The following is a 25,021-nucleotide window of genomic DNA, read 5'->3' as shown; positions in this document are numbered from 1 at the left end:
ACTCAAGGGCTCTGTCCTGGCACCTCTTCTTTTTCTCTGTACACACTTTCTTTAGGTGACCTAATCACATCTCTTGGGTTTAAATATCACCTCTATGCTAACGACACTCAAATTTACTTTTCAACCCAGTAGCCCAAGCACGCTGCCTAGGGGTCACACTCGACTTCTCTCTCACATTCTCCTCTCACATTCAAAACATTTCTAAAACTTGTCGCTTTTTCCTCTGCAATATTACAAAGATACGCCCTTTCCTCTGTTGCTCGACTGCTAAAACTCTGACTCAGGCCCTCATTCTCTCCCGTCTCGATTACTGTAACCTCCTGCTGTCCGGCCTTCCAGCCTCTCACCTGTCTCCCCTACAATCTACCCTAAACGCTGCTGCCAGAATCACTATAAACTTTCCTAAATCTGTCTCAGCATCCTGCCTGCTCAAATCACTCTCCTGGTTTCCTATCAAATCCCGCATCTTGCACTCAATTCTCCTCCTCACTTTTAAAGCTTTACACTCTTCTGCCCCTCCTTACATTTCAGCCCTAATTTCTCGCTACAGTATGCACCATCCCGACTCTTGCGTTCTGCTCAAGGATGTCTTCACCCCACCCCCTTTGTATCTAATGCCTCTCCGTCTTAAACCTTTCTCACTGACTGCCCCACACCTCTGGAATGCCTTCCCCCTCAATTCCCAACTAGCACCCTCTATCCACCTTTAAGACCCACCTTAAGACACACTTGCTTAAAGAAGCATATGAGTAGCACTGTGGATAATTCTAGACACATGATACATAGAGCTTGGCCCCCTGCAGACACACTTACGTGAATTCCCTCCTACGGTCTCTGTACATTCTTCCTACCTACCAATTAGATTACAAATACACAGATACCCAGTAAGCTCATTTAAGTCCCAAAAGTTACCACAGCTGTGTAGCCCTTGTTCCCCTGTACAAGAGAAGGAACTACCAATGCTGCTATTATCTGTTGGCAACCAGAAGGCTTGAGCCTCTGCTACTGGGAGCCTGGGGCGATACTGGTTTGTCTCGGTTCAACGCCTCCACCTGTAATGGATCCCAACATGGTGGATACGCCTCTTACAAGAACAAAAACAAGAACAATAATACACACAGTCAGGTATATAACAACAACCTTTACTGAAGACAGACCACAGTACCCTGTACCACACAGAATAACAATACCCCAACCTGATACGACCAGTGAGCATCCCCCAAAGTACATAAGGTGCTTGGCACCAATACCCTGATGTCCTTTTCCCCCAATGTCAGGACCCACCCAAAAGTGTAGCAGATAGTGCTATCCCATGGAGTTTTGGTGCACTTAGTTGAGGTACCTGTCGAGTACTCCAGTAGTCGGTGCGGCCGACTTAGCAACAGGGATCCTCTGATCCAGCAATGTCGTCGTCCGCAATTGCGTCTGCCTCTGCATTGGGTGAATTCCGGCGTGGATAATATCACCATACAGGTGTATCAGTTTGTAGCAGGGGAATTCCGGTAGCCCTATTGGCTGCTGTGGCCTTGTGTCCCTACTCGCAGAGGCTCATGGGAGTTGTACTTCCCCTGCAGAACTATCAGTGTAATGGCTGCTGCTCCAACCGCACTGCGCATGTTCCGGGTGTAGCTAAATGGCAACCTCAACTCTGGATGTCGTCTGCGCATGCGTGAGCTGCTATTGCGCATGCACGGCATTCAGCAAGATGGTGGCACCCTCGGCGGAATGCTGGCGACCTGCTTGCCTGTTCCCTGCACCGCAGCAATCTTACAGCCGTCCCCCTTACGCAGCCTGGAGGTAAAAGGGGGAACTGGCTACACGTGTTATTTGTAATATTTGTTATTTATATGATTGTCACGTGTATTACTACTGAGAAGCGCTATGTACACTAATGGTGCTATACAAACAAAGACACCATACAATACATTAAGGGACTCTGAGAAATGACATGCAAATAAGCGCACAACGTGTCACCTTTTGCCTGAAATCCATTTTAACATTGAACACATAAAGCAAATGCTCTGCTGTTCACACAGCTTTTAAGCACAGCATGGGATTAGATGCAAAGCCATTCAAACCGCTCACAGACATGTTTCATCCTTAATGGGTCGCTTTAGAGTGAGGTTGGTTGTACTGGCGTTGCAATCTTCAAGGCTGGATATGTTTACCATACACATTTTAAGTTATGGTGGCTGAAAAAGGCAACAAAAAACATCCACCGTTGGCATATAGCCAATAAAGAATCACTTGTGAGCACATTCACATGTCTTAGATATATATATATATATATATATATATATATATATATATATATATATATATATATATATATATATATATATATATTGCATCTCCCAAGCCCTTGCTTAAAAGCTGTGTTTAAAACAGCATGCATTGGCTAAGGGTTGTACATGTAATGTGAGCGTGGGATAAAAGGTGGCACTGTGTGCTCATTTGCATGTCATTTCCCAGAATGCCTTGCTGCAGTGGAAGTGCTGTGTGCTGGGCGATAATGGTGAAAGACAGGGTTGCAGACCTGTCTAAAACATGCAAATGAATATACAGGCATATTTACAGTTGCTATATGCTATATTGTGGAGGGTTTTTGTCACTTTTTTTACCCACCATAACCTTAATAAGTGTGGTGATTACCTACTCTTAATCTCAAATGAGCAAATGCCAGTACCAACCTCACACTGATGATACCCATCAAGGTTGAAACAGCTGTGTAGTTGAGACTGTGTCCCCTTGGCCTTGAGTCATCGTCCCTTCGGGGACTAAAGACTCCTGCTGCTTTTGGGGGGGGCACGCCATCTCGAGCTAAGAGGAGTGATCCTGAGCAAGCTGTTCTGAGCGAGCAGATGCGGAAGTGAGGGGCCGGCACCTTTGCCCTGGGACATCGCCTTTACTGGCTAAAGTCCCTTGCAGCTTTTGGGGTGCCGCACCTGAGCTTGTGAGAGCAGAGATGACGTCGCAAGCTGGAATGCGCAATTCCATTCGGTTCCTGATCGAGGAGACTGAGAGAAGTCGAGTGAACCTGCTGTGGATAGTGGAGAAGGTGCTGAAGCAATTGATCGGTCTGGACGCTGAGAGGATCTTCTGCCTTCAGGATTTCCCTGCACAGGGGATTAATGACCTGACCTGTCATCAACAAGCGGATGTTTGGTGCACTTTTGAAAAGTGCGAGGAGAAGTCTGGTGACCCGATCTTACATGGCATCAAGGTAATTCCAAGTTTTATGCTGGAGGAGAGACCACTTGTACTTCACATGTACAATCCGTATGCAAGGAAAGAGGAGATTGTGACTTTTTTGAAATGGTATTGTGAAATGACCAGAGGAGGTGAAGAAATTAAAAACCCGTATGGCATGTTCAACGGGAAGAGACGTTTCTGGGTACGGTTCAGACGAGATCCATCATGTGCGGGAGGGGTGACACACCCACCCGCCATGTTCAATATCAGAGGAGACAGAGGTTTTTTGTTTTACCCGGGACAGCCTCTATATTGCAGGCATTGCCACACTTATGGACATACAAAGGAGGGTTGCACGAAAACGGGAATTGTGTGCCGTAATTGTGGGGAAGAGGGACATACTGCAGCCAACTGTGGAGTCCCTAAGAGATGCCATCAATGCGGAGAGGAAGGACACTTGGCATGGCAGTGCACAAAAAGGACATATGCCCAGGCAGCAAAAGGGGGCATTGTGCTTGAAGAAGAGGAAGAGACAGTGGAGGGTCTGGGAATTTGTGAGATGGAGAGTTCCCAAGAGGGAGGGCTTGATCCTGCTATAACAGCAATGTTTGAGGAGGATTTAAGAAGGGAAGAAATGGTAGAGAGTGGCCCAATAGAGGGGGAGGTGGAAGTGGAAATAATGGACACGACCGGACCCAAGAAAGGGGCGCAAAAACATAGTTTACAAAGTGACAATGATGTTTGTACAGTTGAAGGGGAGGGGAAGAGTGAGCTACGGCAAAATAGGGTGATGAAGTCAAAGTTTTGTGTGCTGGATTTGTCCAGTATTGACGGGAGTGGGGAAGAGGAACAGACCGTGAGTAAAGAAAAAGAGGAAAATAAGAAGTTAGATAGGGAAGCGAAAGAAACAGAGGAGAAGGCAGGCCCTGGTGGTGCGAGTGGAAAGGGTAAAGAGGGAAAGAGTAAGTGTAAAGGGTTTGTTGTTAGTGGAAGCAAAAACGAGTCTTCGCAAGGGATAGAAACAAAGGAAGATAAGGATAGCCAGAGTAAAGTGGAGCCTAGAGAGAAGGGTGTAGAGGGTAAAGTTGGAAAAGTACAAGGGAAGGTAACCCTAAAAGAGAAAATGGAACATTTTGAGAACGCAGTGGGAGATGTTCTGTTTTGGGTGGTTATTTTCCGCAAGCAGCATGGGGTAGTAGTGATGAACAGATAATAGAAAGATTGGAAAAAATGATGTACCAAAGAAAACAGCTGACAAAAGAGCAATATGAGAATTAAAAAAGGAGCATGTACAGTGGGTTAAAATGAAAGAGGCTAGGGGAGAGGTGAGGGAGAAAGAGAGTCGTGAGAGTAATAGCTCGTCCTCACAAAAAAGTCAGATAAGCGTGGAGGGAACTAAAATACCGAGAAGTGTAAGTGGAGTAAGTGAGAATGAGAGTGAAGAAAAGGCAGGCCAAAAAAGTGGGGGTGAAGGGGGAGAAGGAGAAAGTAAGGAGGAGAACCTGGCGAGGAGAAAGTTAGAAATTATGAAGGGTTTGGACAGTGAAAAGAGGCAGCGGTATGTAAAACGGCTGATAGAAAATTTTAATTGGCAGGCAGGTATCTCAGTAGCGTCAGATGACACAAAAACGAATTCGTTGAGAGAAACTTTTCAAAAAGCAAACGTGTCTTTAGAGGAAGTAAGAAATTTTGTGAAAAGTTGTGATACATGTAATATCAGTGTTTTCTTAGAGAAGTTGCTGGGATAAAAGAAGTAAGTAGATGTATATGTTCTGGAGAAAGTACGAAAAGCCTAGTGTAGGACTTGGGAAGTAATTCATGCTTAGGTATTATGGTGTTTTGTGGTTTTTCTGGCAATATAAGGAATGTATAGTGATGTTTTCTGTTTATTACTGGTTGTAATCAAGTGAATAGTTAATAAAACTTTAAAAAAATAAAATGTCTGTGAGTGGGTTTACTGGCTTTGCATCTCCCAAGCCCTTGCTTAAAAGCTGTGTTTAAAACAGCATGCATTGGTTAAGGGTTGTTTATGTAATGTGAGCTTGAGATAAAAGGTGGCACTGTGTGCTCATTTGCATGTAATTTCCCAGAATCCCTTGCTGCAGTGGAAGTGCTGGGTGATAATGGTGAAAGACAGGGTTGCAGACCTGTCTAAGACATGCAAATGAATATACAGGAACATTTACAGTTGCTATATGCTATACTGTGGAGGGTTTTCGTCACTTTTTTTACCCACCATAACCTTAATAAGTGTATGTGTATGTATATATCTACTATATATTTCTGAAAGCACTGTATGTCTGCGTCCCTAGCGGCAATCTCATTGGTCCCTTGGCCCGCCCGCCCCCGCACGCCTCTCATAGGCCTGAGGCGGAGTGACGGGCCAAAGGACACACAGGGACACACACACACACACACACACACACACACACACACACACACACCTACCTCTCTGTCCTCTCCCCTCCCCCCCATCACACTCACCTCCCGCTCCACTCACCTCCCTCTCCATTCACCTCCCTCCCGCTCAACTCCCTCCACCTCCCGCTCCACTCACCTCCCTCTCCACTCACCTCCCTCCCGCTCAACTCCCTCCACCTGCCACTCCACTCACCTCCCTCCCGCTCAACTCCCTCCCCGGCGCGGGGACAGGCAGTGGGCAGGGCAGCCTGCCGCTGCCTCCACTCACCTCCCGCTCCCTCTACTCACCTCCCGCTCCTCTCACCTCCCCGGCGCGGGGACAGGCAGTGGGCAGGGCAGCCTGCCGCTGCCTCCACTCACCTCCCGCTCCCTCTACTCACCTCCCGCTCCACTCACCTCCCCGGCACGGGGACAGGCAGTGGGCAGTGCAGCCTGCCGCTGCCTCCACTCACCTTCCGCTCCCTCCACTCACATCCCGCTCCCTCCACTCACCTCCCGCTCACCTCCCCTCACCTCCCGCTCACCTCCCCTCACCTCCTGCTCACCTCCCCTCACCTCCCGCTCACCTCCCCTCACCTCCCGCTCACCTCCCCCTCACCTCCCGCTCACCTCCCTGGCGCGGGGACAGGCATTGGCCAGGGCAGCCTACGGCTGCCACGCGGCACCTAAGATGGCGGCGGATGGAAGGACCCCTTCCTCCCTCGCGGACTAACTAACATGGCGGCGGCCAGAAGGAGAGGTGAGTGTGTCTGAGTGAGTGAGTGTGTGTGTGTGTGTGTGTGTGTGTGTGTTACACTGTGTCTCAGACACTGTAGAGTGGGGACCGGAGCTACACATGGGGGGGGGGTCAGGAGCGGAGAAAGATACAGGGGGAGTGGAGAGGAGGGACCCGTCAAATTAAAGCAATCCAACCCCCCTCCTGTCCACTGCCCCCCCCTCCTGTCCACTGCCCCCACCCCTCCTGTCCACTGTTACCCCCCCCTCCTGTCCACTCTCCCCCCCTCTGTCCACTGTCACCCCCCCTCCTGTCCACTGTCACCCCCCCCCCCTGTCCACTCTCCCCCCCTCCTGTCCACTCTCCCCCCCCTCCCATCCCCTCCTGTTCACTGTCCTTTCACCTGTCCCCCCCCCTGTCCACTCTCCCCCCCTGTCCACTCTCCCCCCCCTCCCATCCCCTCCTGTCCACTGTCTTTTCCACTGTCCCCCCCACCTGCCCACTGTCCCCCCCCCTCCCCCCGGCCACTTTCCCCCCTCCTGTCCACTGTCCCCCCCTCCTGTCCCCCGTCCCCCCCTCCTTTTCCCCCATCCCCCCTCCTTTTCCCCCGTCTCCCTCCCCTCCTTTTCCCGCGTCCCCCTCCCCTCCTTTTCCCCCCCTCTCCCCCCCCCTTTTCCTAGCGCTAAATGTAACTCATGGGCAACGCCGGCTCTCCCCCCCCCGCTCCCCTTTCTCCCCCCCCCCGCTCCCCTTTCTCCCCCCCCCCGCTCCCCTTTCTCCCCCCCCCACTCCCCTTTCTCCCACCCCCCCTCGCTCCCCTTTCTCCCCCCCCGCTCCCCTTTCTCTCCCCCCCCCGCTCCCCTTTCTCTCCCCTTTCTCCCCCCCTGCTCCCCTTTCCCCCCACTCCCCTTCCCCCCCCCCACTCCCCTTTCCCCCCCGCCACTCCCCTTTCCCCCCCGCTCCCCTTTCTCCCCCCTGCTCCCCTTTCTCCCCCCCCGCTCCTTTTTCTCCCCCCCCCACTCCCCTTTCTCCCCCCCACTCCCCTTTCTCCCCCCCACTCCCCTTTCTCCCCCCCCTCCCCTTTCTCCCCCCCGCTCCCCTTTCTCCCCCCCCGCTCCCCTTTCTCCCCCCCGCTCCCCTTTCTCCCCCCCCCCGCTCCCTTTCTCCCCCCCCCGCTCCCCTTTCTCCCCCCCCCCGCTCCCCTTTCTCCCCCCCACTCCCCTTTCTCCCCCCCGCTCCCCTTTCTCCAACCCCCACTCCCCTTTCTCCACCCCCCCCCCTGCTCCCCTTTCTCCACCCCCCCCCGCTCCCCTTTCTCCACCCCCCCCGCTCCCCTTTCTCCACCCCCCCCCCGCTCCCCTTTCTCACCCCCCCTGCTCCCCTTTCTCCCCTTCTCCCCTCCCCCCTCCTCCCTTCTCCCCTCCTCACTTCTCCCCTCCCCCCTCCTCCCTTCTCCCCTCCCCCCTCCTCCCTTCTCCCCTCCCCCCTCCTCCCTTCTCCCCTCCCCCCTCCTCCCTTCTCCCCTCCCCCTCCTCCCTTCTCCCCTCCCCCCTTCTCCCTTCTCCCCTCCCCCCTTCTCCCCTCCCCCCCTCCTCCTTCTCCCCTCCCCCCTCCTCCCTTCTCCCCTCCTCCCTTCTCCCCTCCCCCCTCCTCCCTTCTCCCCTCCCCCTTCCCCTCCTCCTCCCTTCTCCCCTCCCCCCTTCTCCCCTCCCCCCTCCTCCCTTCTCCCCTCCTCCCTTCTCCCCTCCTCCCTCCTCTCTTCTCCCCTCCCCCCTCCTCCCTTCTCCCCTCCCCCCTCCTCCCTTCTCCCCTCCTCCCTTCTCCCTCCCCCCTCCCCTCCCCCCTTCCCCTTCTCCCCTCCCCCCTTCTCCCCTTCTCCCTTCCCCCCTCCTCCCTTCTCCCTTCTCCCCTCTCCTCCCCTTTCCCTCCCCCTCCCCCTCATCCACTTTCCCTCCCCCTCCCCACTCCCCTTTCCCTCCCCCTCCTCCCTCCCTCCCCTTTCCCTCCCCCTCCTCCCCCTCCTCCCCTTTCCCTCCCCTTTCCCTCCCCCTCCCCCTTCTCCCCTTTCCCTCCTCCCCTTTCCCTCCCCCTCCTCCCCTTTCCCTCCCCCTCCTCCCCTTTCCTTCCCCCCTCCTCCCCTTTCCCTCCCCCCTCCTCCCATTTCCCTCCCCCTCCTCCCCTTTCCCTCCCCCTCCTCTCCTTTCCCTCCCCCTCATCCCCTTTCCCTCCCCCTCATCCCCTTTCCCTCCCCCTCATCCCCTCCCACCCCCTTCCCACCCCCTTCCCCCCCCCCACACCCTTCCCCTCAACCACACCCTTCCCCTCTCCCACACCCTCCCCCCCTCCCACACCATACCCCCTTCCCACCCCCTTCCCCCCCTCCCACACCCTTCCCCCCCTCCCACACCCTAGTCCCCCCCTCCCACACCCTTCCCCCCCTTCCCACCAATCTACTCCTTCCTGCCCGCCTTCCTGCCTCCCCGCCTCTGCTTTCGCGCCCACCCGCCTCTGCCTTTCACCCGCCTTTACTCCGCCCGCCTCTGCCTTCCACCCACCGCCTCACAGCCGCTGCATGCACTCAACAGACTCCCGCCACACTCAACACATACCTGCCGCCACACACACCTGCTGCCTCCCGCCCCTACGCACCGACATCACTGACCCACCGCCTCACACCCTAGCAGGACCCCCACTCACAGACAGCACTCACAACCCACGCGCCACCTGCCGCCTCACACCCTAGCAGGACCCCCACTCACAGACAGCACTCACAACCCACGCGCCACCTGCCGCCTCACACCCTAGCAGGACCCCCACTCACAGACATCACTCACAACCCATGTGCCACCTGCCGCCTCACACCCTAGCAGGACCCCCACTCACAGACAGCACTCACAACCCACGCGCCACCTGCCGCCTCACACCCTAGCAGGACACACGCCTCACATTTTTACATCTGTTATGTCACCAAAATATACATTGTACTGTGGTGTGTTTACAATAAACCATTTTTAAACAACATCGTATTACATTTTATTCCATCTTTCTTTTCAACATTATTATCCAACCTTTCCAACAAATACTCATCTATTGTTCCACGATTTATAAATAATACTACTAATGTACTATTTACATCCCGGGCAACGCCGGGTCTCTCAGCTAGTTGAGTTATAAATGATGGTACCTCAAATTTGTTGTCAATCCTGCTCACCACTGTTTGATTGTTCATAAATTTTGATTTGCTTTTTTCCAATAGTTCACCTCTCTCTAAAGCGCCTACTTGTCTAAATGTGTGGGTGATGACATCCTTGTCGTATCCCTTATTGATGAATTTATTGACTAAAACATCCCCCTGGGCCAGATAGTCAGAGTCCAAAGAACAATTTCTCCGGATCCTTAAAAACTGGCCACGGGGGATATTTTCAAGCCATTTGCCATAGTAATTCTTCTTTTCAGATGTCCACCTGTATATATAATATAGCTCATATGTACTTCACCTGCTATTGTGCTTTAACCAGTTGTGTTTAAAACCTCACTTTCTGTCTAAATGAACCCCCAAGATAGGGAGTGCGCACTAGCTATGGCATGGGCATCTTCCCTATATGCATTATGTGTGCAGCTTCATTTCTATATGTGTGGTACTTTGGAGTTCGATGTGTTAACACTGCGCATGCGCAGGGAGTGACGTGATTTTGATGTGGTCCCCTGACTTCACAGGGCCTCCTGGCGAATAGGCGCGCGTGCGCAGTGTAGTACACCAAGGGAACTGACTGCCTGCCAAGTTGTGGTCTGGCTTGGGGCGCCTCGGTTTTTGATTAAAGACGGCATATTATGATGTCACGGACATGCGCATTGGCATCCGTGAGGCGCTCTGGCATTCAGGTCTGCCAGGTTTTGATCTGACATGTTTGTTTTCTGATAGGACGCCACATGATGATGTCACTGACATGCGCACTGGCATGTGTGTGGCACGAATTGCCCTTAAGTTTAAATTCACGGAGAAAGGGCTCCATAACCACTTGCAATTCATCCAATTTGGATTCGTTATAGAAGTGAGTTATACAGCCACTTAGTGGATGACTCCACATTACATTATACGCATGTGCAGGACGCAATACGAAGGTATAGTTGCCAGCACTGCCCTCTTTTGAGGGAGAGGGCGTTCTTACTACATAGCCTCATCATTGGCCCATAAATAAAGAGACCCATAGATTAACATAGCAACCTGAGCATGCACACACCTGTTTGTTCTTTGCACATCAGTATACTGATTGATCTCACCAGGTGATTATACTCATTAGCCTAATTAGATATCCTTTTTAAACCAGCATGTCACCCTGCCTACATCACCACTCCCAGTAGAAGGCATCAGAGCGAAACGCGTAGAAGCAGGTCTAGTAGGCAGGATCCCCTGATTTGTCCCCCTCTTGGGACACGTTATCATACTCTGAACTTTTGCTCCTTGTCTCCCCCTCCAATCTGCAGTGTACCTGACATTAGGTGATGTATTACCAACCGTTGCTGCAGGCTAGGGTGTGCTCTTTTGGCTTTATATTGTGTGTCTCTTTTCTACTCTTTTTGCATACTGTGTCACTGTACTAATACCTTGAGACTTATGGGGATAAGAGTATGCTGTTATTATGTGAATTGACCACCTAGTCATAGCCACCGTACTTTGGCCTGTTATCAGCTTTACTGTGTTCACCTTGTCAGGTACTCTAGAGTGCTATTGTTTGTCAATTTTGACATTGGTTTTGTTCCCATTGGGATATACTTGTGGGAGGATTTGCCAAGTTCTGCTACGTACAGGGGATCCATGCCCTTTTTAATTTTCTGTGCTTTGTTTTTAACTATTGTTCTGTGACAACCACCTAATAAAGATTATGTCATTTTGTACTGATAAGCAAACTAGAGTGCTGTTTAGTTAGGGCCCTTTCCTTCTCCTAGCCTATTTACTTGCCCTATTAGCACCACCGACATATTACTGAATATTAATCTAATTCTAGTGTCGGTCTTTAGTTGCAATTATTTATCCTGTGGATGCGGGGTCCCTCTTTTCTCCCAAATATATATATATGTGTATGTGTATGTGTATGACCTAGGCGCAAATGAAAAAACAAGGAAGAGGAAGGAAAGAAAACATAGGGTAGTATGTCTAATCAAGCGTCACAAACTGATGGTGAGAGATTCACTCACCCTTAGGTGGAAAATAAGAGCCTTTATCCACACAATTGGGATCTGAAACTGTGAAGTTAACTCTAGTAAAGAAGTCAGTTGCCTTCTTTCTTGATTGAGTTTTGATCTCAGATGAATACCATATCATGAGGATAGAGAGGGAACATATATAGTGCAACACAGTGTTATTAAAAAACACACATTAATAAAATACTCACACTGTGTAAGTGTACAAACGGGCAATTAAAGAGATTTTAACCAAACTGAGTCTCTCACATTCAGTTTGAGCCCCGACCCACTGATGTCCAATAGTATAGACCTGATTTGGAGTCCTTTCCTCACCGTATTGCTTGTGTACCGGCGTATGACCACCGCACACTTCCGCGTCACGTGCTCTGCTCCAAGTCTCGCGAGATTTCGCCAATTCAGCTCACTCGCTCTGGAGCTGATCTCATCCAAGGGAACTCCTCAGCTGGGTCTCTCGCCACGTCTCGCCTCTCACTGTGTCGCCGCCAGCAGTAATCACCCAACGTTTCACCAGATACGGCTTCTTCAGCCCCTTATTTTCCACCTAAGGGTGAGTATATCTCTCACCATCTGTTTGTGACGCTTGATTAGACATACTACCATATGTTTTCTTTCCTCCCTCTCCCTTGTTCTTTCATTTGCGCCTAGGTCATTCTTCCATATACTCTTTTACTCGGTACTTTGTGGGGTCGTGGACCTTGTTTGCTGCAGTTGTTTTAGGGACAGGTAATTTTGGGTGCACCTCCCCTTTATCTATTTAATATTGGTTGATGTTGTATGCAATTGATATTTATACACTGTGGTTATACGCACACTAGGTAATTTTCACTATATATATATATATATATATATATATATATATATATATATATAATCAAAAAATAAATAGACGATACCGTTCTGTGGCTAACGAAATGCTTTTATTTGTGCGAGCTTTCGAGATACACTGATCTCTTCTTCCGGCGATGTTCCAATGAATGAAATGTTGATTATTGAAGCTCGGCTAACACGGTACTGATATATATATATATATATATATATATATATATATTTCTGAAAGTGTTGTATGCATGTCTGGTTGTCCTGTTCCTCAGGCCAATGAGATTGCTCCCTTGGCCGCCAGCCCCCGCACACCTCTCATTGGCCTGAGGCGGAGTGACGGGCCAAAGTTCACACACACACACACACACACACACACACAGTCACTCACCCACCCAGTCACTCAGTCACTCACCCACCCAGTCACTCAGTCACTCACCCACCCAGTCACTCAGTCACTCACCCACCCACCCAGTCACTCACTCAAACCCACACAATCCCCCACCCACCCTCCCAGTCACTCAGTCACCCACCCAGTCACTCAGTCACCTACCCACCCACCCAGTCACTCAGTCAAGTCACTCAGTCACCCACCCACACACCCAGTCACTCAGTCAAAGGCCACTCAGTCACCCACCCACCCAGTCACTCAGTCAAAGGCCACTCAGTCACCCACCCACCAAGTCACTGTCACCCAACCACCCACCCACCCAGTCACTCAGTCACCCACCCACACAGTCACTCAGTCACCCACACACTCAGTCACCCATCCACCCAGTCACTCAGTCAAGTCACTCAGTCAACCACTCACCCAGTCAAGTCAAGTCACTCAGTCACCCACCCACCCAGTCACTCAGTCACACACCCACCCACCAAGTCACTCAGTCAAGTCACTCAGTCAAAGTCACCCACCCACTCACTCAGTCCCTCAGTCAACCCACCCACTCACTCACCCATGCACCCATTCACTCACTCAGCCACCCACCCACCCAGTCATTCAGTCAAAGTCACCCAGTCACTCAGTCACTCAGTCACCCACCCACTCAGTCACCCACCCACCCACTCAGTCACCCATCCACCCAGTCACTCAGTCAAGTCACTCAGTCATCCACCCAGTCACCCAGTCACTCAGTCACTCACCCACCCAGTCACTCAGTCACCCACCCACCACCAAGTCACTCAGTCACCCACCCACCCACCAAGTCACTCAGTCACCCACCCACTCAGTCACTCAGTCACCCACCCAGTCACCCAGTCACTCAGTCACTCACCCATCAAGTCTCTCAGTCACTCAGTCACCCACCCACCCAGTCACTCAGTCAACCACCCACCCACCCAGTCACTCAGTCAACCCAGTCTCTCAGTCAAGTCACTCAGTCAACCACTCACCCACCCAGTCAAGTCAAGTCACTCAGTCACCCACCCACCCAGTCACTCAGTCACACACCCACCCACCAAGTCACTCAGTCACCCACCCACCCAGTCACTCAGTCAAAGTCACCCACCCACTCACTCAGTCCCTCAGTCAACCCACCCACTCACTCACCCACCCACTGAGCTCTGAAGGGGGGGGAATTGGACATGTGAGGGGGGGGAACGGAGGTGTGAAGGGGAAACGGGCCGGAGCTGTGAACGGGGGGGAGGGGGGAACCGAGCTATTAACACGGGGGCCACATTCATGTGCAGGGGGGCCCCGATTGCTGTTAACGGGGGAGAAAGGGGAAGGGGGGGAGAGAGGCCAATGGGGGGAGAGAGAGAGGGGGAGCAAAGAAAAAAAGAGAGGGAGGGGGAGCGGAGAGAGGGGGGGAGCAGGAAAATTCAATGTCGGGCAACGCCGGGTATATCAGCTAGTATATATATATATATATATATATATATATATATATATATATATATATTCTGCATAGTATTGTACACATTTTTAGATTTTTGTTCATTCATATGGAATTATTTTTTTGCTCTTTTTGTACTATCTACACTTATTTTTACAGTTGTTTTATTAAAATGTCTTACACATTTTATGCATATTTGTGTGCTATTATAGTCCCATTAGAATCTGTTCTACTGCCCTTTGGTATTTAGGACTTAGGGATTCCTTCTGTCCTTGAGCACCAAAAGCCATATCATATAATTACCCATTCTCTCTAGAGAGGTGCTGTCTGGTCACGAATATAGTTTTTACCCCCTGTGGTTAATTACTTATGAATTGCAATTCATAAGTAATTAACCTCCAGGGGGCAAAAACTACAGTATATATAAGGATTTTATTATTCATTACAGTAAATCTGCACAATGGGTTCTGTAATGTCCTTTGATGTACTGTAACATACTTCATATCAGAAAAACAATAATTTGTTGGGCAGGACTTAAAGCAAACTGTGGAACGTTATTTGCTTGTAGAAAGTAAAGTGAAGTACTGGTTTTTGTTTTCAGTTATGGAGTCAACTACAAGATAAGCCTTCAGCACAGATGTTTATTGCCTGCAACCTGAATTGTATTGTACTCACCAAACATAAGGTAGGTTTATCTGATGTTCTGCATCTAACATACAGCACAGATGGAGTAAGACTTACCGTCTCCAGAGCCGTGGCTTAAAAAGCAAAAGTCCACTGTGCTGGAGACAGTGTCTGCCGCGGCCATGCTGTGGAGGGTCCTGTTCTGGATAGGACCCCCATAGCATTAATCCACCAGTGTTGGGGCAATTTTGGTAACGTGACCGCAGCTTACCCCAATTTTGGGAACATTAAGGTTTGCTACAGGACATCTCAACCTTATCAAATTCCAATTCTAACTTTCTCCTCCCTTTAGAGTCTAAACCATGTCACTGAATTCTAACTCCTATGTCTCTCATTTCAAACATTTGATTCCCATGTTTCCTATACTTGTAAATGTAAAGGGGAAAAAATTGTTCAAAATTGGTGCAAAAAAGTACAATTGACAGAGGCAAAATCCCACTTCTATCTACAGTACATGCACATTTTTTATATACTGTAAATGCTGTTATGAATAGAGTGACTTTGTAAATACCCATCAAGGGATAATGTATTAAACTCTCTCTAACATAAAAGTAGTGCAAAAAAAAGTCACCAGTTTCATTTTAAGAAATACAAAACCAATTGCTTTTTAGATTTACAACTCTTTAACCCAGCAATATAATACAATGAGATAATACAGTTATATGATGCATTTGTTAGTGTTCATATACAGTACAGTACATATGTACCTACCCCCTGCTAACAAAGCAAATTAAATGTAAGGTCTACAGCAGGAAAGCGTGGTATGGTTCTTAAGAAGTTGATCTTGAAGACAGACATTGTGTGTCTACTTATTAAAATTGTACAGTATTTGAAAAAAAATCTTCTAAAATCTTCTAAATGTCAGTGCTTGAAAGTGTCACAAGCTTTCTGAAAATGTGCATCATATTTATGAAGTCCTCTAACATTAGAGGCATTATTTGTGGTTTAACAGAACATTTTCTAACATACCGCATCATTTACCTTACAAATACAATTTAGAATTGTGATATATTTTTTTTACAACTGGTGTTAGTAAATATCAAATATTATTGTAATATTATTTGTAATAGCCATACTGTGAAAATAAAACATTTTATTAACGTATATAATGAAACATCCATGCTGCATCAAATACATGTTTGAATGATACATAACAACTTAATTATGCACAAACACATTAACAGACATTGTAGGGTTAACTTCCAGAAAAAGAACGATATAATGTAGTACTGTTGTCTAAATAAAGTTCAATCTAAGGTGTGCACCCTACTGTAAGCACTGTCAAATCCCCAGAAAGTATGAGACATTCAGGAAATACTGTACTGTATCTTTCATTGAGGGGAAATAAAAGATATTTCCTGAGTGCCTGATATTCAGGGAATTTGTGAGTGCACAGATACACCCCGTAGAAATCACATTGCATTTTTTTTAGACTAATACACTATATTGTTATTTTTCGGTTGCGCTCCCTTCCTACAGTAATTTGGAGGAACATTCCAGGAAGAACTTTGGAAAGTTCACTGGTGATTTTGGCAGCAACCTCCTGTCCCTCCTAAGTGTTTTCTATTCATATTTTGATTTTGTTAAACATATTGTCACATTATTTGGTGTAAGAGTCACTGGGTAGCACTTTTATCATGTTATGTTTTACTTTTTAGGGTCTATGCCAAGTTGAACCTGACTGACTATTTTGAGGCACTTTCTCCTTTTATCTGGACTCAGAAACTTTCTTTTTTTAGTGTAAACCATTTACACTTGTACGTTTAGCGCAATCCCTTTCTGTACATCAGAGAAAACAATAATTGAGATTTCTGACTGCCAATTTTGCACTTTAATGGCATTTTTTATGCCTGGTACATAGACCCCATATTGTAAGCTTGTGAGTTTCAGTCCTGGTGTAGCCATCTTACACATGGAGCCAGACTTACTGTCAATGTAATAACAAAACGTTGCAGGGGCCGGAACACGCTGTAGCCGCGCTCGGTTGCTGCCGAGAAAACAGAAAGCGACCTGGGAGAATTAACTCAGCGGGGGTCTCTGCTTCTGAATGGGATCCCTGCAGCGTTAATCCTACCAAGCCAGCCACACGTCTGTAAGAGATGCGCAGTTCAGTCCCAGAGAGAAGCAATCTCCCCCTCAGAGCAACACTTATAGCATCGTTTTTTTTTTAATTGTAATTTTTATATACAGGTTTAAAGTAGTCGGTCTCTGGAGCTGATTCCCATTCCAGCGGCTACTTGTGGCCCCTACCTCTGTATCTCTGAAGGCAGGTGGTCCCCAGAGCTGACATTATTGGGGTCCAGACAAAGACACAAAGGTAGCACGGATCAAAAAGTGATGAAAGAGATAGATAAAAAAGGCAGACTGGTTAATAATATAGCCAGACTTACCTGACACATTGAGGGCACCCAAGGGTGCAATGAGACCTCAGTCAATGCACTCCTGTCGGTGTATTTTACGTAAATACGGGTTAATCTAATACAGGTGCGCCGATGAGTATTCTAAAACTTACCTTAAACTTGCCTTGGAAAACCTGGGGCTATCACCAACAAAATCCGGGTACATGCTGCAACATTTCAGTGACATGTCTGCAGAAACTAATGGCCTATCTGATTAACACAGCAGGGTCCCTGGCAGTCCCATTCGGTTTGAATGGGACTGCCAGGGACCCCCGCTGTTAATCCGATGGCCATTAGTCTGTCTGCAGAAATGTCACTGAAATATTGCAGCATGTACCCAGCATGTATCCAGCATGTGCCCAGCATGTATCTGGGTCTTGTTGGTGATAGCCCCAGATTTGTTTTAGAATACTCGTCGGCACTACAGTAGGTATATCAAATAATACAAATACTCACACGGCCTGGTGAGTGTAGTATTCTCAAGGGTTTCTTTTCTTTTATCCTCCTGAGAGATTAATGGGTTCAGCTCCGGAGACCCCCTGCTTCAAACTTCTACAGATAAATTATGTACATTTCCTGTCGTTGATGACGTAAATAACCAAATATGGTCCTCTAGTTTTCCCTTCATGATGCACTGTAGAGACCAATATTCAGGCATCTACATCATTAAGGTTCAGGACAAACTAGAGTCTGTAAGAACTGCTCTGGGGAGACATGGAGGGGGATTTACTCTCTGGGACTCCTCTGCACAACTAATACAGACTGTCTAGCCTGGAATGATTAATGCTTCTGTAATTCTCCCTTGTAGCAAAATGTACTATTTGTGGGTTCTACGGACAAACCACAGACAGTCCGAGGATTTCAGCCTTTTGGTCCGCGGCCACGAAAAAGATAACTCTGACAACATTTGTATCTATTCCTTTTTATACAGTACCCCGCATACTGCAGTATTCTATGGCAACATGATCATTGAATTCTTTGGTAACCTTCTCATTTTCTGAGGTATGTTTGCCTATGTTGAGACATCTGTACATTTAGCATTTGAATATTGAATACTAGGCTATTACTAATCTTATAAGGGCTTGGATCAAAAACAGTTTTAACCCCTTCACTTGTTCATAGGATAATTGTTGTAATTTCACAATAATTATATTACTTTTCTATTCTTTCTAGCAGCCTCCAGGAATAACCTCTACACTTTGCTTGCAGAGCATTTATTTGGATAAGTCACTTATTTGCAGAATCGTATTGGTGAATGACTTGGAACCCTTATTGTTGTTATTAATTCCAACATCTACAGATGTTTACCACTTTCCACAGCTGTGTTTTATTATTTGCTTTACTTGCTCCTGACTCTCCTGCTTTTTACATCCTTATAATGCAGACAGTAGATGGGAGGAACATGACTACTGTGACACAGTTCATCCTGTTGGGTTTCCCTCTGTTCCCACACTTGGCAGCGCTCTTTTTCTGCCTGATCCTGCTGTCCTATCTCCTCACTATGGCAGGAAACTTCCTTATTCTTACATTGGTCTTCTTAGACCGAAGACTCCATAGGCCTATGTATTTTTTTCTATGTAACTTGGCTATCATGGACATCTGTTTCACCAACACCATTGTACCAAACATGCTAAGGGGCTTCCTGTTGAATGGTAAGTCCATATCTTTGACAAGCTGTTTTACCCAGTTTTATATTTATTTCCTAGTGGGAACCTCTCAGTTCCTACTCCTTGCTGTAATGTCATATGACAGATATGTAGCTATTTGCCACCCCCTACGTTACACAGCAATCATGCACAGACGTGTATATCTGCAGCTTATAGCTGGAGTGTGGCTGGGATCATTTTTCTGCATCCTTGCACCAACAACCTTAATTATGAGACTGCCATTTTGTTTTGATGTGATGGACCATTTTTTCTGTGATGTTGGTCCACTTCTTCGGAACTCTTGCACCGACACAACTGCAATCCAGATGTTGGCATTCGCTACCTCTTCCGTATTGCTATTTAGTTTCTTGGTTACTTTTGTATCTTATAGTAATATTGTGATAGCCATATTAAAAATTAAAACCGTGGAGGTTAGAGGAAAAGCTTTTTCCACCTGTTCTTCCCATGCCATAATGGTGACCCTAATCTTTGGCAGCTGTATATTCATGTATTCAAGTCCGAAGACGGGTCAGACTTTTGACTTAGACAAGTTTGCTGCAGTCATTAACACTGTGGTGGTCCCTCTGATCAACCCTTTTATTTATACCCTGAGAAACCAGAATGTTAAAGAAATACTCAAGGATAGAATGTTTTTATGTGGCAAGAAGCTATAAGGGTTGAATTACACTTTTATAAGGACTTGCTGCTTTACAGCTTTCAGATTTCTGTGAACATTCTTTGCAAACGAGACTCCCAATAGAGGGTCTCCCCACTATGCTTCCACTTTGCTTCTATTCTCCCCTAAGTAAGCATTTACAGGGTTAATTTCATCAAGAATATGACAGCCAGCTATAAAATCCTCCAGATTGTCACATTCTCCTCGCACCTGCATTTTTTATGGGGGTATGTTTGTTTCAAGCTGCTATCACTTCATCTGAGAACAGTCAAGTCTCACCAAAGGCTGAAGGTCAGCCAATGGATGTCAGCCATGTGTTTGGTAATGTTACAGCTGTTAACTTCTTTCCATCCCTTCATGTTACCAAATAATACTGATAGAGGTTCATTCACAGTTACCACTTTTGTTATTCCATGTGTGTGTGTGTATATATATATATATATATATATATATGTGTAGAGGTATCAGTACCGTGTTAGTTTTTAAGTAATCCTTGCTTCATTCATTGTAACATCGCCGGAAGAAGAGATCAGTGTATCTCGAAAGCTCGCACAAATAAAAGCATTTCGTTAGCCACAGAACGGTATCATCTATTTATTTTTTGATTATATATATATATATATATATATATATATATATATATATATATATATATATATATATATATATATATATATATATATATACACACACACCTCTATCAGTTTTATTTAGTAACATGAATCTCTATCAGTTTTATTTGGTAACATGAAGGGATGGAAAGAAGTTAATGAGGACTCTGGAATCCCAAGGATTGCTGAAATTATAATCCTGGCAGCTAGAAAATCTATAATGGTGCAATGGTTGAAGTATGACCGTCCAAATATATATATATAAGTATGACCCTCCAATATATATATATACTGTATATATATATTTATTCAAATAGAACAGTTGGCACTCCATAGGTGCTTGTCCCATATGGATAATATAGACATACATTACCGTTCCGAGGTCTGGTAAAGCAAGAGACAGCACTCTATTGTAGAAAACTTCACAAAGTGTATTAGTGAAAATAGTGGTACATCAAAAAAATGTCTTGATGTACCACTATTGTCACTAATACACTTTGTGAAGTTTTCTACAATTGAGTGCTGTCTCTTGCTTTACCAGACCTCGGAACGGTAACGTATGTCTATATATATATATACTTATACATATACATATACATGTAGAGGTGTCAGTACCGTGTTAGCCGAGCATCAATAATCAAATATATATATATATATATATATATATATATATATATATATATATATATATATATATACCACAATTATTAAGGTTATGGTGGGTAAAAAAAGTGACAAAAACCCTCCACAGTAAAGCATATAGCAACTGTAAATATTACTGTATTCTTATTTGCATGTCTTAGACAGGGTTGCAGACCTGTCTAAGACATGCAAGTGAGAATACAGTAATATTTACAGTTGCTATATATATATATATATATATATATATATATATATATATATATATATATATATATATATATATATTAATATATATATATATATTAATATTATATATATATAGTATATAATTGATTAGACAGCGCCTAATGAAGTATCACCTCTGCTTGTGATTACCCAATAAACCTGATAGTGCTAAAAAACAAAAAGCAAAACTATTTAAACACAGATGACTAATAATTGACTAATACTGTAAAACCATATCAATGCAACAGTAAAATGGTAATAGAGCTAAAGTGGTTTGTGCAATATTGTGAGAAAATTAATAATAATAGAAAATGAAAAAATATAAAATATATGTTAATGATATCAACAATGCAAAATATATAAAAATATTAAACATGAAAATTGATTATAGTCCAAAGTTCATGAATAAGAATAAAAAAATGTTTTGTAAACTGATCTATAACCCCAAAAATGGGTACACCTTGTTAATGATTTGTAAGGATCCTGGCAGCTTCTTCCTTGGGTTCAACAAACTCCTAGAAATTACCTATTAGAAAAACAAGAAGTGAAAAAAGCTCTGATCCTAGTGTCAAATCTGAGTACAGGGTTTTAATAACACAAACTAACACAAATTCACACTCACAATATGTCACAGTGTATATATATATATATATAATATAGTGTTTTATCAGCAAGATCATGCCCCAACATGTAGCCAGACGGCCATCCATTTGCTCCGTCGCAGAGTGTATCCTAAAAGACCTCACTGCTGCTGGTGTCACCGTGTATAGGTCCCTCTGGCAACCCGAGATCGCAGCTTGTTGTTCCTGGTTTGATCTTGTCTGAATGTGACTGAATGGACAATGAACTTCCTCTCTTCTCTAGCATCTGTACTGCTGGGCACTCGCTCGTCCACCGTAGCTGACTAGAACCACGTGACCCTACGCGTTTATTCCGGCACAGCGGATTTCATCAGGGGATGGACTACACTCATAATTACTTGAAATAAATAGTACCATAGTCCAATCACAGAAATAAATTGCATTGATAACTAAACTAAGTCATCTGTGTTTGCCAATCAAGTGGATCTTACTAACAATTAAATATTAATAAAAAAAACTAATGAAAAGGTATGACCTAAATTACCACAATAAATTAATGAAAAATGATAATTACATTACAATAATAAACAAAACAAAAATTTCCCAAAGTAAATCAATAATCAGAAACAAGAATAAACAACAATTAATCAATGAAAGACTTAAATAAATTCACATAATCAAAATCAATATATAATAACCAACAGGTATATATATATAGTGCAGAATAAATTTAGTTCTTCAGTATTCGGTGATACCTTTTTTTATTGGACTAACAAATTATGTCATAGGACAAGCTTTCGAGAGTTATCCTCTCTTCTTCAACTAACTCTCGAAAGCTTGTTCTATGACATAAATTGTTAGTCCAATAAAAAAAAGGTATCACCGAATACTGAAGAACTAACTTATTCTGCACTATCACAACTGGACTAACACGGCGCGAGAGAGAGAGAGAGAGAGAGAGAGAGAGAGAGAGAGAACCGCGTCAACACAATACGTAACTGTAGCCCAAAAACTGTCTTAATTTATGATATTATATCAATAGGCAGTGGTGCTAAAGGATAATAAATGTGTATGGCAACAAGAACGTATCCTTCTGAAAAAGCACACGGGCATGCCAAAAGAGTGATAACAATACAAAATGTATTATTGTAGGTAAAAACAAGGGGTGAAAGATTACAAGAGGAGGGGGACTCACATCTACCAATTCATGTGTTCCATGAGGCAAAGGCACATAAAAAGGTCAAAATATATACCAGAGATCATCAATATAGATAGGCAGCTCTATATCAAGCGTACATCTATACTATTACACAAACTGCAGATTTGTGCATAGAAAATGGAACATACCCGTAGTTGAAGCAGTAGATGCAAAAATGGAGGCTGCGTGAGCCCAAAATTAAAGATGCGATACATCACTCCGGGATGAAGCCCACCCACGGGCGAAACGCGTAGAGTGTTTGCTTTTGGCAGCTTTATATTATTTTTTGGCATGACTCTTACTGCATGATGCAGCTTCTATGGACTTTAACTTTTCATCACAAGCACGCATTGGAGCTAAACCACCAGGAACTGACCCCTCTTGCTACGCCATGACAGCTGAGTATCACTTTCTCTCCTGCCTGGAGTCAGGGTTCCTCGTGGGATCTGTGCTCATGTGTGTTTGATTTATTCAAGAGCACCGGCATCCTGCCTTTTTTCAAACTTATGTACTGTGTTTGCCTATGTGCTAGGACCATAGATACTACATGTATTCATGCTGCTTGTTTACTAATCATTCTTTGTATTTGCTGACCAGGGTATGAGTTTTGTTAATATCTTTTTTTCTCCCCTGTGTTTTTCCCTTGGTAAAAGTTATATTTTTGTCTTATATACACCTTTGTGTATATAAGTTTATTAAATGTCATACTTTTCCTTATGCCTTTAGTTGCAGTTCACATTTTGTAGCAGGGTTTTTTTTACTACAAGGGTTTTCTTTGTACCAATTAGCTTTTTTGTGTTAATTTATTATTTAGACACATCTTAGTTATTGGATCATTAGTCAGCATTTATTTCATATATATTTCTAGAGAGTCATAGCCTGTATATTTTTAGCTGCCACTAGTGTGTTTATGTTTTTAAGTTAGTGTTTTTTGCTGCTCCATTAATAAAATTTTCTACTTTTTCTACTCTGACAGAGCATCCGGGTCTTTTTACATATAATGTATGTATATATGTATGTGTATATATATATATATATATATATATATATATATATATATATATATATATATATATATATATATATATATATATATATATATATATATATACTATAATTATTGTGAATCTACAGAGATCAACCATCAGATGAGAGGAATAGATGAAATGACCATATAAAAATAATTATATAAATAAAAGGCTTGATATGAAATAAATAAAAAAAAAATTATAAAATTAACATTACTTAAAAAATGAATTGAAAAATGAAATGAAACATACTGAAACACACATTTATCCATATATGTGTACATGTATATATGTATATGCTCATTATAATTGTCTTCTATCTAATTAAACATCTATGTGATCCCACATATTCAATGTAATGAAAGACTTTGGGATACAACATACAGTATGATACAAATACCTATTACAGTGAAAAGTAAACATGATAAATCAATGTGTACATACATACAGTATACATGCGCGGACTGTCCACACATATACATATGTGTACATATACTGTATATAACACCAATATAAACCCACAGAGGGGGGAATCCTTAGTTCAAAGAGAACCATAAGTAGATTATGACATAAAGATAATTATCCAAATGGGTCTGATTACAACCATTAATCTAAATTTAGATTTGGCAGGGATAAGAAAGAAAGAGAACAAATCGAGAAAACAAACTGCCCAGAACTTGATAAATTGGACAAGAGTCACGGTACAAATATCTTTAAATATGATTGATCTATTATCTAATTGTGTCGCCAAAATATGTATATATGTATATAAATAAATTGAGTGAATATTCAAGTGAAGGTGTCTAATATGTATTTTATTATTCGTGCTACAAATAATTATTAATTATTACAATTAGATGCTTATATCTTAATGAATAAACAATTTGAAATTGATTCTGTGATTAACATTATGAATGAATTAAACTGTGCTTAATTAATTTATGAATTAAGGTGATGAATTTTGATAGTGAATAACTACAATATGACTGTGTGAAATATTAATGATAAAATGTGATATGGTGCATAATATTAAATATTATTAATTAATATACTTCTAGCCAGGGGCCCCCCTACTACAAGACTGGGAAACAGAGGGAACATGCTAAACATGCTCAAAACAGACCTCTGTGACCCTGTCAAGGGTACAAGG

At 44.5% G+C, this 25,021-nt stretch overlaps 1 protein-coding gene across 1 annotated transcript; it reads left to right on the top strand.

Annotated features, from left to right (window-relative positions):
* Positions 1 to 18,855: 18,855 nt before the first annotated feature.
* On the top strand, positions 18,856 to 19,584 carry LOC142464603 (olfactory receptor 6S1-like). Its single transcript, XM_075567974.1, has one exon. The coding sequence runs from the start codon at positions 18,856 to 18,858 to the stop codon at positions 19,582 to 19,584; it is 729 nt and encodes a 242-aa protein (XP_075424089.1).
* Positions 19,585 to 25,021: the final 5,437 nt, after the last annotated feature.

This window comes from Ascaphus truei, chromosome 13 (genome assembly GCF_040206685.1).
Source record: "Ascaphus truei isolate aAscTru1 chromosome 13, aAscTru1.hap1, whole genome shotgun sequence".
Taxonomy (NCBI): domain Eukaryota; kingdom Metazoa; phylum Chordata; class Amphibia; order Anura; family Ascaphidae; genus Ascaphus; species Ascaphus truei.
Note: the sequence above shows the minus strand (reverse complement) of the source record. Positions and strands in the feature narration are given on the sequence as shown.